Source organism: Dermacentor silvarum, chromosome 11, assembly GCF_013339745.2.
Source record: "Dermacentor silvarum isolate Dsil-2018 chromosome 11, BIME_Dsil_1.4, whole genome shotgun sequence".
Classification (NCBI taxonomy): domain Eukaryota; kingdom Metazoa; phylum Arthropoda; class Arachnida; order Ixodida; family Ixodidae; genus Dermacentor; species Dermacentor silvarum.
In genome coordinates, this window is record NC_051164.1 from 7,457,239 (window position 1) to 7,472,494 (window position 15,256).

Here is a 15,256-nt window from a genome sequence, read left to right on the forward strand (position 1 = left end):
GCCCAGGTGCTAGATTTTTATTTTTAGTATTTAGTATTTATTTATTTACACATACTGTCAATCCCAATAGGATTATAACAGGACTTGTTATAAAGGTATATTTGTTTACCTATTATTTTTACGTTTGTTTACCTTGAATGGCTTTTCTTTCGAATGTCTGAATTTGAAAAAAGCTTCGCTCATGGTGAGCCTTAATGTAGATCGTGCGCGAAGTTTGTATTGAAGAGATAGCGTACAGCAAGAATTGTTCGTGTGCGCTATCTGTGAAGCGAGATATTGCAGCGTTAGGGCCATCTCAGCTCTTTCTCTTGTTTCCCTTACACCGTCTCACTGTGCTATGTTCATAATAAAGTAATGTCGAGTCTTAACAATTGTCGACTAAATACATATGCATATGACTGTAAACCACTACTGACCGTGAGTGAAAAGCGCTTAGTGGTCAGCGAAGCGGTCACTGCACGCACGTAAGTATTTCACTTGATCGACTGCGCGAATAATTTATTTTTTTCGTTACTGTTATTCTTGCAAGCATGATGCTATTGTCCGCGTACCGATGCGAATACCGTTTTTTTTTTTTTACGTTCTTACTTGTGCGGGCTCATTTAGCGTGTTTCTACGCCACGCACAGTTAGCACATTACGGTTCCCGAACTCTAGCACTGGCGCTAGGCCGCGCTGATGAGGTTGACACGTTCGTTTTTGCACTCTCTTGCTGCCCAAGCTAATAGACAATGCTCAAAGATGGGTGAGCTCGATGCAGCACCACACTTTTGAAGTTAATTACCTTTATGGGCAGGGCCGCGCAGGATGCGTGTGAACGCAGAGACGATGTTTTGGTGGACACAGGGTCTGCATACATCTTCCATAGGACACGATTTTTCCAGATCGTTGCGAAGTGTATCTACCGACTAGTTCTCTCGCAGAGTGCTCCAATTTGTCTTAAACCGGTGTCACACGGCCACTTTTGATAGCGATCGAGACCGATCTGGATCGGAATGTTCGACCGCGATTGGCTCCCTTCCGCAGATTGAGCAAAGAAGCCAATCGCGACCAAAAAATTCGACCCATATCTGGCTCGATCACGATTAAAAGTGCGCCGTGTGACCCCCGTATTAGGCACTGGAATGAAGTCGTGTTTGAAAGAATAACAAATGTAGCCTCTGCCACTACATACGAGAAAACATTCCATCGAAGAGCTGACAATTCTCGCAACCTATTGGGAAATGTGCCAAAAAAAGGTTTACCACAATGCGTTATTTTACTGATGTGTGCATTGGTTCACATTAGTCTGAAATGCCAAGTCCTCAGGTGATGCAGGAAACCGGCTAAGCGTGAACATCCCCCATCGGTAGTGGTCTCGCGGAGTGCTGTGTTGTGGACACACTTAGTCCCCAAAATCGTTATTTTCCGCTGGTTGTTTGTGCACCCATAAACTGCACAGTGCTGGCCTGTAGCCGTTTGAAGAGTATATATGCCATTATTTACGAGCGTAAGTCATTCCTGACAAAAATAAACGGAATCATTGAAGGAAAGCTACCACTCCGCCATGCAAGCGCAAGGCGAGCTCACAGTCCAGACCGAACAGGCAACACTGACACATACTCGCCACGCCAGCCCGTCGGAAGTGCCCTCGTGAAAACGTCTATACCGACGGCGAGCTGACCTCCAGTGCCGTAGAACGTCTGCCGCGTGAGAGGTGTGCCCGGCGCACCGCCCGCTGCACGATGAACGGGCCAATCGACGATGCGCGAAGCTGCGCGCCTCCGCCGCCGGCGACGAAAACATCGGCTGCAGCTTCTGTTCCAAGCAAAATTACTTCCGCTAGATAAAGCGATGCATAAATTGTACATTTTATGAAAAAATGTCACAGTTTCGCCCTAAGGGCGAAGCAATGAATGCGATAGCAACACAGCAATGTCATACGAAGTAAGGCGTGTGAAACGGTGGTGTTGATGAGAAGCGCTTCCCGTGGGCAGCGCGTGCGAAGGGACACACCTTTAGTGCTGCACTGCCGATCCGGGCAGCATTGCATGTGTAGCGTGCGTTGGAAAATGTGGCCCGACTATTACTCACTGAATGAACGAGCGTGGTGTGAGCGCGCACAAACAAACATGAATAGATCACACTGAATGACTGCAGACAACGACTGTCAAAACGCTGGCAGCGAGCCCATGCGCCGCAGCGGGCGTAGGTACGTGCGGTCTATCGCTGCAACGGAAACTGAGCGGCGAATGCACGGCGCATAAAGGTCAGAGCCGTGTGGAGATAAGAGACGGTGCGGGCGAGCGACGAGCGCGGTTGTTGGCAGAGAGGAAGTGCGCCCCCCCCCCCCCCCCCGCGCTCCCTCCGGCGCTGGCTTCCCGCTTCCTTGCTTGCGCGTGGGTGATTGAGTGCGTTCGCTCTCCGTGATAGCGCGCGTCCCCGCACGCTTCCGCTCGGGCATACGGCGCGCGGCGAAGATTTTATCTATAGGGAACCTCACGGCGACGGCGACGGCAGAAATCCGGTTGAAGTGTCCATATAATTGCTATCGCAATAAAACAATATCCGCTGTAAAACGTTTAACATGAACGAGAACTCCGACAAATCTCGAGAACGAGATTTGTCGAGCTCAGCTGCAGCGCACGGCTACCCACGGGAGACGACCGGCTCGGCTGTGCTAGAGAGGCTGTGCTCGCATCGCAGGCTACGGACTCCTAATAATGCCGCGACAGCTTGGCCACATTCAAGTTGCGCGCTCTTCGTATTGGACGCTGTGCACGCCGTACCATGCTGTTGTTCAGCAACAACAGGCAGCGATCTTCGTGGCACGAGCACCCGGTTGGACCCCGGGCTCGCACGCGCCACGCGCACGAGGCAGCATTCGAGAAGAAAGAAGAAGGCGGTTGGACGCCAGTTTTTAGAACGCGACTGCCGGGCGTTCTTCACGACCGCAGTGACTTTTAGTTGTGGGCACAGGTTCGCCCTTAATAAATACCGTTGCTTTGTTAACCTGTGTTCCTCAACATCGTTACAATATCAGCGTACTTTTCTTCTTTGTGTACAATTATTGCGAAGCGTGACAACAACGAAAGGAAATATTGCAGCTCGTGAGCGTCGGTAATTCATTTCGAAGCGCCGTCCGCTTTAGCTTCGAAGGGAACCGGAAAAGGCCTAGCGATGATATCGGCGCCGTAGAGCGATCAGCGGTGGTGAGGCTGCCGCACAAATGAGTCCCGGTCTCATCCTCTCTACGTACGGCAAGAAAATATCGCCGTTCGCGAGCAAAACCGCTGTCGAACGGCGGCCCGCGAATGGCAAACGGCGTGCGGCGAGTTACCGTGCCGGTAACGTGAAAGGGCCTTAGCCGCGACTCAGCGCTTCTCGGGTATACCCGCTGTTGCTTCCGTGCCGGCCCGTGCTCATGCGAAGCGTGCCACTGTGGACCGTGTGTTGCGCCTCGTCTAGAAAAACCAACTCTCATTACCCAAACCAACCGCGCAGCTAATCAGACCGCTAAGCACGACTTTGTTGGAACGCGAGCGATTTGGCACTTGCGTTGCGGGCTGTAATTACCGATTCGCAAGCGCGCACAAGCAGACTAGGTTAGCCTGCTAGCAGACTAACCGGATGTCGTAGGTTCTTGCTCGGCCAAACGACATCGTCGACCAGGTTGACATCACCAGATGCACCCTGGTGACATCGTGACAACCGCTGGGGATACCGGAAAGGCCAGGAGAGAAGGACGGCATTTTTTTTTTTTTTTTTTTTGTGGCACGCCCGCGGCGCGTAGCGCTGCAGCGTTTGTCATCGTTGATCGTAACGGCATTCTGAACTCGATGCGCCTTTACTTCAAGTGTGCAAAAAATATCTGAGGTTGTTTAGGGGCTCTTTAAGGTGAAAGCCTTAGGTGTCTATGCTGGCTGTTCCCTCGACGGTGACCTTGGCGAAACTGCGCCGTGACAAAAAATGGCAGACGCCGCAAAATTTGGTCGGATTCACGTAGCATTTCTCGGAGAGGTAAACAAAGTAAATTAGTGGCTTTGAAAAGAAAATTTGGTACATTTCTGTCTGGGTAGGAATCGAACACGGGCCTGCGCGGTGTGAGACGAGCACGCTTCCCTGAAGCCACCGCTTACTGAAAGTGTGCCTAGCGAGTGCGTGATTGCACACGTCACGTAACAGCCATCTCGCTGACTAAATGCGTGGCCTAGTGCGTGCACTAACATGCTGCACTTTGGGTACTACGTTAATGTTCACATGTGGCGTCCAGGAGGTCGCCTTAGTGCCATGCGTGTACATACCATTGCGGCTCATTATGTCTCGCAAGAAGGCTAGCCCCGATTGTATAACTTCATACATTACCAATATGTATTGCAAAGAAGTCCAACCCCGATTGTATAACTTCATGTATTACCAAACGTTCAGCGGCCTTTCGCCTTGTGTTACAAGAGTATAACACCTTCCGACCTTTTTTTTTATTCTCGGTAATGTACTGCACATTCTTCAATGGGCGTTATTCACAGCAATGGGCATGTCCACTCTTTTCATTGAATACATTCTAGTTCTTTTGTTCCACCAAGTAGCCTCAGCGTTTAGGACAAAAATCCTCTTACTGTACCTTGTTTCAAGGTTAGTTGACGCTCATCTTAGTTACAATGTGTAAGATAAGTAAATGTATGAACGAACGAATGAATGAGCGTATGGTTGTTTCATCCTTTCATTGCGGAGAAGGAAAGACAAGCACCCTAAGACTACTATTGGTCCGCATGCGAAATTCGCGACAAAACTAAACAGCCCGATTAGAGTAGTGTACATTCGTCGCGTATGCGTTGTTCAATCATTCGTTAAAAGGCCGTGTACTGCACAGCCGCCCTCTTTTTCTGGATAACGCCGCGTTACACCACGAAGTCTGTGCCCCGGTATGTGATAACCCATTGTCTGGGCTAGATAACTGCACGGTACTGCACGGGCCCGCCGTATTGTGGGCATTTCTTCGGCCTTCTTCATAGGCTGCACATGATCGTCATCACATCGGCTTTTTCGTCTTCAACGCTTGTGGGAACTCATCTTGAGATTGATCTGTTCCTTGAGTGTGACCGGTCTTCAGGGCGTATGAAAGGTTGTGTTAACTGCTACGTCACAGTGTAAAGGTCGGGCCCGACCCCATCCCATGGCTTCAAGGCCGAGCCCGACCCAGGCCCGGAGATATCAAGCGCTGGCCCGGCCCGGACACGCAAAAAGTTGCTTTACCTGGCCTGACCCAGGCTTCCGAGGCAGCTCGCGCTCATGGAGTGGTTTAGTCTGGGCCGCAAAGCAGTCGAAAAGTCTACAACGAGCCCTTGGTTAACTTTATGGGCTAGCTGTTAAAAAGTATGTTCATGACATAGGTCGGCAGTGTGGGAGAATACTCACTCACACTCACCATCATTTTTTCCAGGCTCCGCACTCACTCACGTTCACGCTCACCTCCACTCACACTCACTGGCACTCACTCGCAGTCACCTCCACTCACACTCACTGGCACTCACTGGCACTCACTTCCACTCACACTCACTGGCACTCACTGGCACTCACCAGCACTCACACTCACTGGTACTCGCTGGCACTCACTAGCACTCACCTCCACTCACACTCACTGGCACTCTCGCACTCACGCCTTTGAAATCAGTGCGAGTGTGAGTGAGTGCACTCATGAGTGAGTGTGCCGATCTATACCGCTCACAATTCATGTATATTCATAACGAAGCTTCCAATTTAGCACCTGTTGCAACGGGAGTACGCCAAGGCAGGGTTTTGGTCCTAGTTTTATTTTTGATATATATAAAAGATTTGTCTTCCCGATTCAATGGTAACATCCGTCTATTCGCTGACTATTGTATTTCGTACCGCGAAATTAATGGCAGTGATAATCACCATATACAAAATTCTGCCTTTTCTTGGTGTCAGGAGTGGCAGATGACTCTAAATGAGCAAAGATTTGTAACGCTAACAGTTAGTAGAAAGAAACAGATATCTGATTTTACTCAGTTATTAATGACGCACCTCTCACTAGTGATTTTCATCGTAAATATTTAGTTGTCACTTTAACACATGCTGTCCGATGGGAAAGGCATGTTAACAAAATACCCTCAAGTGGAAATCAATGTACATGCTGATGCACTAAAGCGACTCTTCTTTCGGAGAAGGCACCTTCGTCTTGCGACCCGAGATACAAATCTGCTGGCCTACAAAATGCTTGTTCGACCAGTGCGGGAGCACGCCAATATTGCTTGGATTCCGTGCACAAATGAACTCATTGCACGAATGGAAATGGTGCAGAGGAAGACAATAAGGTTCTGTTTTAATAAATACAAGTTAACGGATTCATTGACTGAATTATTAAAGAGAGCTGGTTTATTAACACTGCAAAATAGAGCAAAACTAGCACGATTAAAGTTTTCGTTTCAATTTATTGATGGTGACAAACATTGACGTATCCGTACGAAGTTCTTCGAATCGTTCTAGATCAACACCCCAGAAGCACGCTCAAACACCTAAAGAATACACCTTTAACTCGAATTGCCTTAAATGTTCATATTTCCTTAAAACAATTAGAGAACGGAATGAACTTAGTCGTTCCGTTACTGACGCTTTATTTTTAAATAACTTCTTCATAACTTCGAGCGGCCGCCAACTTGGAACAGCGTTCGCTCAGAGCTTGCCACTCGCTGATCATCGAGGGAACGGCAGGTAAACAAGACGTAAAACGCACTGGTTTAAATCATCGCTACGGGCGAGCGCACATGGAGAAACAGAGCAACTAGTGCATGACAGCAACTGCAAAAAAGTTAGGAAGCTGAGTTCTTATCTACAGCGCAGGGCGCTCCCTCTTTATATCCCGTCCGGGGTTTTGTCTTCACAGCACTGAATCTGGAACAATGTCATTGCGTCTTTATGATTTTGAGGACGCATGGGCATTATATGTGTGCTCGCGCGTGGCGTGTCTTTGCGGGTTGAATAAAAAAAACTATTGCGCGGTCTAGCGCACACGCACAAGAAAAACGTGACGAGCACAGGCAAAAAAAAAAAAAAACGCACACACACAACCCGTGCGCGCGACATGGAGGTGGGGGCGGGGGAAGAGCGGAGCGGTTAGCGAGCCGGCCAAGTCAGTGTAATGAAAACAGAGAAAAAAAAAGGAACTGCTATAGAGAGGAGGTGACACGCCGCTTCTGTTTCTGTTGCCATGATGACATTTTTATACAGTATCGCCCGCCTGTAAGGGCCCTAATTTAAGGGCGCCTTGGCGCTAGCGTCGAAAAGAGCGGCTGCACTAACTCGACCAATGGGAGCCATGCGGAGATTCCCACGGCGGTCAGGAACACGAGACACGGTCTGGTTCAATCAGGAACGCGGGCGCAAGATCGGACCATAAATGGGCACAACCGTCTCATACGCGCTCCTGCAAGCACCCGGCGCCACCTTGTCGCGTCGGCAGAGAAGATATTATAGTTGGAAAGATTGGGTTAAAGTGCAGCGCGATAACTGTATCTCAATAGAGGACACCTCAACCGCGCTGCACAGGGGATGGGGACTGAAAGATAAGAGAAGGGAAAGAGGTCGCAGGCGCAGTAGCGGAAGCAGCAGCAGCATCATCTAAGGCGCCGCAGGCGCGCGCGGTTTACGTCGCACGCTGTCGGAGAGAGAACACGCCGCCCGGCATCGCACGCCGCATGAAAACAAAAACAAAACAAACAAAACAACAACAACAAACAAACAAACAGAGGAAGGGCTTAGCCGCCGAGAGACACCCACCGGACCCCAACGCCAACACAGCACCCCGGGCGGCTCCGAAAGAGCCGCCGGGAGCCCACAGGGGAGGCCGACAGGCGGTCGACCAAACCCACGTCGTCGGCAAAGTTCAGCAGTGCGCGGAAGAGTTTGCCGTGGCTCGATGTGCAGCCCGAGGGGTGCAGGAAGTCCTCCACCGTCATGCAGGGGAGGTTCTGCGCGCGGTAAACGCGGGCAAGAGTAGCACGCGCCGTCGCAAAGCACTGCACTCGCACATCAGATGTTGCAGCGTCTCAACGTCACAACGACAGTCACAACGTGCGTCCATTTTTCCTGAAGCAAGGTGGACCGATATCACCTCCGCTTATCGTACAAGCACTCACCACGTTCACACTCTCCTGCACTCACACTGACGTTCACACTCACTTCTATACACCCAGGAGCATTCATCACGTTCACACTCACCTCTATACACCCAGAAGCACTCATCACGTGCACACTCACAGTACTCAGTCACGTTCACACTCAGCTCCACTCACACAGCACTCAGTCACTTTCACACTAATCTTCACTCACACTCACAGGCACTCACTTCCACTCACACTCATTGGCACTCACTAACACTCACTGGCACTCACATCCACTCACACTCACTGGCCCTCACCTCCGCTCATACTCATTGGCACTCATATCCACTCACACTCACTCGCACGCACCTGCACTCACACTCACTGGCACTCACTCGCACTCGCACTCACTTCCACTCACACTCACTGGCACTCACTCGCACTCACTTCCACTCACACTCACTGGCACTCAGTCGCACTGGCACTCACCTGCACTCACACTCACTGGCACTCATTCACATTCTCTTCCACTCACACTCACCAGCACTCACTCGCACTCGCACTCACGCCTTTGAAATGAGTGCGAGTGAGTGAGTGAGTGAGTGAGTGAGTGAGTGAGTGAGTGAGTGAGTGGGTGAGTGAGTGAGTGAGTGAGTGGGTGAGTGAGTGGGTGAGTGAGTGGGTGAGTGAGTGGGTGAGGTGAGTGAAGTGAGTGAGTGGGTGAGTGAGTGGTGAGTGAGTGAGTGAGTGGGTGAGTGAGTGAGGTGGGTGAGTGAGTGGGGTGGGTGAGTGAGTGAGGTGAGTGAGTGAGTGAGTGAGTGAGTGAGGTGAGTGGTGAGTGAGTGAGGTGGGTGAGTGAGTGAGTGAGTGAGTGAGTGAGTGGGTGAGTGAGTGAGTGAGTGGGTGAGTGAGTGAGTGAGTGGGTGAGTGAGTGAGTGAGTGAGTGGGTGAGTGAGTGGGTGAGTGAGTGAGTGAGTGAGTGAGTGAGTGAGTGGGTGAGTGAGTGGGTGAGTGAGTGAGTGAGTGAGTGGGTGAGTGAGTGAGTGAGTGAGTGAGTGAGTGAGTGAGTGAGTGAGTGGGTGAGTGAGTGAGTGGGTGAGTGAGTGAGTGAGTGAGGTGAGTGAGTGAGTGGGTGAGTGAGTGAGTGGGTGGTGAGTGAGTGATGGAGTGAGTGGGTGAGTGAGTGAGTGAGTGAGTGAGGTGAGTGAGTGAGTGGGTGAGTGAGTGAGTGAGTGGTGAGTGGGTGAGTGAGTGGTGAGTGAGTGGAGTGAGTGGGTGAGTGAGTGAGTGAGTGAGTGAGTGGGTGAGTGAGTGAGTGAGTGAGTGAGTGAGTGAGTGAGTGAGTGGGTGAGTGAGTGAGTGAGTGAGTGGGTGAGTGAGTGGAGTGAGTGAGTGGGGGTGAGTGGAGTGAGTGAGTGAGTGGAGTGAGTGAGTGAGTGAGTGGGTGAGTGAGTGGGTGGGTGAGTGAGGTGAGTGAGTGAGTGAGTGAGTGGGTGAGTGAGTGTGAGTGAGTGAGTGAGTGAGTGAGTGAGTGGGTGAGTGGGTGGGTGAGTGAGTGGGTGGGTGAGTGAGTGGGTGGGTGAGTGGGTGGGTGAGTGGGTGGGTGAGTGAGTGAGTGAGTGAGTGGGTGAGTGGGTGAGTGGGTGAGTGAGTGAGTGAGTGAGTGAGTGCGCCGACCTATGTTTGCACGTCGCCCACCGTATGCCACCGCTGGATTTTTTTTCTGTTTCTATGACTGAACAATGCGCGCGATGTCCGCTAGGGGCGCTGTGTGTCAGCTCGAAACTCCAGCGCTGGTTCCCCATGGACATTTTCCGCTGCCTGTTAGCAAGCGCTTGCGTGGCTCAGTGGTAAAGTAACTGACTCCCGCGCTGCGGACCTTAGTTCAATCCCGGCGGCGACCGGGCACTTTTTTCGCATTTCCGGCGACAGCTGTTATGGACGCGGCCGCCGCCGACACGATCGTGAACCGAAACGGCTATTGGAATGAGCCCATAACAGCTTACCTTGTAAAAGGCGTGAAAAAGGGCGACACGGACGGTGAACTGCTCCGGTCAACGAGCATGATTCAACTGCCCTCTTATATATATATATAAACTATATATATATATAAAAAACTATATATATTCTCATAACAGAATATATATAGTTTCCAACGTAATAGAGAGCACTAACAAAGGTTGCCAACCTAAGCAAGAATAAGCTGCTTCCAATTAACATAACACAACACCCATTATAACGATTCAAGGCAAAGAAAAATGTGGACAGCTTGCACTAGTGGTCCACGGCTGGAGTTAACCGCGGATCACCTAGCTTCTTCCAGCTTTTACATATCTTGACAAAGTTTTGCTAAGATGTTGCTAGGCTTGGCCAAGTTATTACTAGGTTGTGCTAGGCTCGGCGACGTCTCTTCGCAGCAACAACCTCGGCATGGTATTCTGGACCGGCTCGTCGTCGTCGATCGCATTCTCGCCTGGTAGCACGGCGCGCTTCCTGGTTAGCCGCTTCTGCTTTAGGTGCCCGGATCTTCTTTGGTTCTCCCATGTCAAGGCAACATGTGCACGGCACAGAGTCGTGCACAGTTCTGCCGCCGTCGCGGCGGCTCCGACTCTCCGTGGTGACGTCGCGGCCAAGCTGGGCCTCCACACTTTCCGGGGCGTGGCTGGTCGAAACCTGCCGAGCCGCCGCCAGAGGCGCCGGCTGCAGTCATAGACACCGCGCGCGTTCGGCGCAAACGCGGGGCAACGCGGACGGCGTCAGCAGCAGCTCTGCGCGTTGCCTCGTTGGTGCTGCTACAAATTCTTCTCTCTCTCTGGCTCTCATTTTCTCTTTCTCTCTCCCGAGCATAGCACACGCCACGCGCATGCTCTCCTTACCTCTCCTTAACATCCCATGTCAAGGCAACATGTGCACGGCACATAGTCGACGAGTGTTCTGCCGCCGTCGCGGCGGCTCCGAGCTTTATCTCCTCGGTGACGTCACGGCCAAGCTGCACCTCCACACTTGCCAGGGCGTGACACTTGCCAGAGCAAGAGGAGGGGAAGCACACGCCGCTCCGCGAGGTGGTTGCTACTACGCAAGGTGACGTCATCGCCCCGCGCAGTTTCTTGTTCGCACTACGAGGCCTAACCAAGAGCTCTGCTCTGCTGTTACAGCTCTGCTGTTAAACAGCGGAGCTTGCGTTTGAGTTTTAACAGCTCTGCTGTTAAAACACAAACATTAATGAATAAGCCACATCATTTCAAAGGTTTTCCTCACTCCAGTCTTTGACGTATTGAACAGATGCTGAAGGTGTCTCACTTTTGAATTTGCATATTTCCTTTTTAGCTGAGCGGAAAGCTTTGTCCGTTTACGCTTAACACCAGTCACCGTCTGCTCCGAACTGACCAGAGAAGTGCCCAGCTTTGCCTTTTATGCACAGCGAATATTGTTACGTGAGCATGACGATGAAGACAGCAGCCGGCACACCGGTACCAAAACTGAGAGCTTGTTACTTGTGCCCGGTAAGAATAAGCGCTTACAGTGCGATGATACTGTAGCGGCGAGCACGATCTTCGGTCGTCGATAATCTGATGCTCGGCGAAGCGTGTCGGCTTTTAAACATTTACCATCGAATGTTCTAGCGTTGTCACTGGAAGTCGCGCTAGTTCCAGAATGTGCTCGGTACGCGCGTCGTGCAGGCAATGTGATGAGACAATGGGACACCATCCCGAAAAGCTTCTGTGCATACAGGCGCAGCCTGCGCGAATTCCGGGTACGCACTGGGGCCTCTATGGGTCACTAGGCATGTTTTTTTTCTTTGTGGTGCTTTATGGATGCATGACCATAATAACGAGACAAAAATGCCTGTATTTACCCGTTTCGTCCCCAAAATAGCCGTCCATAGTTTGGACTACGGGTTTCTATATTAACGGGGCAGAATTGCATAAAGAGTGACCGGTCGCGAGAACTTGGGCCACATTGGGGGGTGTCCATATTAATGGGGTCCATATCAACGAGACATGACTGTAGTAGTGTTTTTAATGTATAGTGCACATGAACTATTCTTTGAGACGGGCACATATGGGTCGCTTTTCCTGGTTTTCTTTCATTTTATATTGTTTGCATTCATTTTCGTAGAATTAGTACGTTTGTCCCTTTGTGATTGTTTGTGCGTGCTTTTCAACTGTTCATTGAGGCTACAATGTTGTCTAGCGGTTTACAGTTATTAAACGACTATTCGGGAATAACTAAGCTAAGATGGCTCTCGAAGTATGCGAACGCGTCACGTACAAGCCTCGTGCTGCAGGTCGCGCTATCCTCCGGATGGGCTGCGCCTTCTGCTGGCGCAGCTGTGAGGTATACCCAGTGACACATGCACAATGACCCAAGTTAGCGGCAGAGGGATTCATTCAAGACCGGCGCATACCCAGTGGGAATGGCCTACATTTTTAGAGGGCACTACATTCGGGATCGTCCAACATTTTTGGTGATATAGCTAGAGAGCCGGAAAGAAATCTGGTCTTTGTATGCAAAGAACGCTGTTTACATCTATATATTTTGTTCTCTCTCCCTCCACCACAGCCGTCTGCTGCGATCACGTGGAAGGAGGAATGTACATCGGACCCGAGTTCCAGTTGGGTCAAGTGTATGACGGCTCGATGGGTGTCGAGGAGGGCGAGACAGTTGTGCTGTACAGGCCAGTGTACGTGTCCATTCGGAACCCGACCCGCGGTAGCAGCACTTCCACTGCTGGTGGCAGCTCCGCAGGAGGGCAGCACCAGCCTGCCGCCACAAGCGACGACCCGCCACAACGACAGCTCGCCATGGCGTAACGCTCGTAGGTCGGCGATTGCCAAGTGGGCGATGCCAATGTGCCGCACGTGAAAATGCCTTTCTCTCCATTTAGCTTCGAAGCCTGTTTCACGTTAGCGGGGGCCGCTCCCGGCCTTATACAGTGCATTCCCCGAAGTGCACGAGGTCGGAAAACAAGATTTTCCAAGCCGAGATCACGCTGACGCGCGCGCATCCTAAGCCATCGTCATGAAAAGGAAATTACATTACCGGACATATAAAAACGCTGTAATGTCAGTCACTACTTATTGTCACACTATTCCCTACCTTGATATAGGTGCTGTTGGTAATGGCAGGGTTAGCAACATTACTGAATAAGCGAGGTAATCACTATTGCTAATTGGTCTGAAGTTCAAAGCACAGTTAGCACCACTGGATACAAAGTTCATAGCCTACAACCCATATATCAGACCCACTCTAGAATACGCAAGAGGTGGTACAAAAATGTGGTATAAGCAGAATAAATTTTGCACCCTGTGGCGCTAACTGCATTTGGAATTGGTAGCTGGGACCCATTAGTAATAGCGACTACCTTGTTTAGTCACTAATGTTATTAGCTCTACCCTTACCAACCGCAGTTCTGCAGTAACTGCAATTACATTTTTAAAGATGGTATTAATTAGTAAAATGGGACAAGCGTGTATAGTAAGTTTTAACAGAATATGAAAATTTGTGTGACATCAATGCAAATAATTCAGCACATTGTGTTCTCTCAAGACACAAATATTCGCGTTGGAATGAAAAGAGCATCATTTATGCGAAGTTTTGCTTTCAGTCTGCTGGCGACATCTTTGTAGCAGCATTACGTCGCTGTTTTTATACTTTTATTCAATTATTATTATCATTACATACATGTCGACTTTCTTTAATTCCGGCGTGCTTTTAAATGGGCAGGGAAAATATTTTATCGTTTGTCAGTCCAATATTGCAAGAATATTCCTTGTTCGGAACATTACGAGTGGCAACGAGAAACGAAGCAAGACTGAATGTGGATACACAGCGATAAGCCAAATGCGTCGAAGTGTTTGTTCTTTCTTCGGCATCCTGTGTATACATACAGGGGCATTACTCTGTACAATTTGAGAAAACGAAAAACTGTCAGTAAAGCAAGTTAGTCCCACACTGGAACTACGGACGTCGACACAGAATTCCAACAAGCCGCCTGCCATATACGGAAATAAAAACCAAGCATATTCTATAAAAAAAGAGGAATCTCAGTCGATTGATATGAAAAGCGTTGCGAGAGCGGGGTTACCAGCACACAGTCCCCAAGGCTTTCGATGATGTGCGCAAAATTTTGGCGACGCGCACATCTCCGACGATACAAATTCTCGTCCGTGGCCTCAGGCAGGCAGGAGTACCGATTCGTTTGATAAGGCAATCCAACCAATACGGTGTTGATTGTCGATTTGTGCTCCATCCGTAGCACTTAAACTTTTTGCTGCGTCTGTAGCTGTTTGGCACTTGTGCCTTTTCCCGATGCCGACAATCGTGGGCTGTGAGCGCAGCGATCCGCTTATCATAGGTGTTTAGAGACGGAGATAACAGATCCACAGTTGCATGTCGTGCATTTGACGTCATCGGCGCTGGTTACGCAATGTCAGAATGGAACCACTGGCCGAGGGGCACCGTAGCTTCTATGACACTTGGATTTTAAAGACAAAGTCTTGCGTGGCGAGTTACCACTTTTCCGTATGGGGTGTTTCTTGCCTCATACCGCAGGGAAATCCCAGATCTAGTGCTACTGGGCCCATAGAGCCGCTGGTCGCCGCGGTGTTCCGAAAATATATACATAAATAAAAAATTGTCGAGTAGAACTTGTTGCTGGCAACAATTGTCCGACGGCAAAAATTGTCCGAGGGCAGGACTTAAACGGAGGACTCTAGTACAGCAGCCCGATTGTCGTAACCATTACATAATGGACGCATGCCGAAGCCGGCGGACTAGAACATCCTGAGCTCTTTTCCGGCTGCAAGCCAGTCGGTTGAGGCGCCTGGCGAGTTGTATTGCAATATCTGTTATGTGAACAACTCCATGTAATGTTTCGCCGTCGTTGATGATTAGACCTAAATATACTGATTTCTTTATTTTATTAGGTTTTCTCAAGATCATTGCTCACATTGACTGCGCACTTTTCCTCTTCATCAAAATTTGAACACCAGGTAACAAAATATATATAGGCGTGTTCGTGTTCCAATCTCACAGACTGGTGCACATAAATAGTTCTGTTCTAAGACCGAAGGTGAGACATCTTTGCTTACTGGAACAAATTGGAACACACTGGATATGCAGACCCTGCGAGCTTGTGCCATTGTTTTTCCACAC

The 15,256-nt window shown here is 50.0% G+C and overlaps 1 protein-coding gene across 1 annotated transcript in view; it reads left to right on the top strand.

Moving 5' to 3' along the window:
- The window catches only part of LOC119432413 (arrestin domain-containing protein 3), an 85,446-nt gene extending 70,667 nt beyond the window's left edge, over nucleotides 1-14,779 (top strand). The window contains exon 7 of the mRNA XM_037699581.2: nucleotides 12,662-14,779. Within this exon, the coding sequence (XP_037555509.1) occupies nucleotides 12,662-12,912 (251 nt within the window). The 3' untranslated portion in view covers nucleotides 12,913-14,779. The remainder of the gene's footprint in view (nucleotides 1-12,661) is intronic.
- Nucleotides 14,780-15,256: the final 477 nt, after the last annotated feature.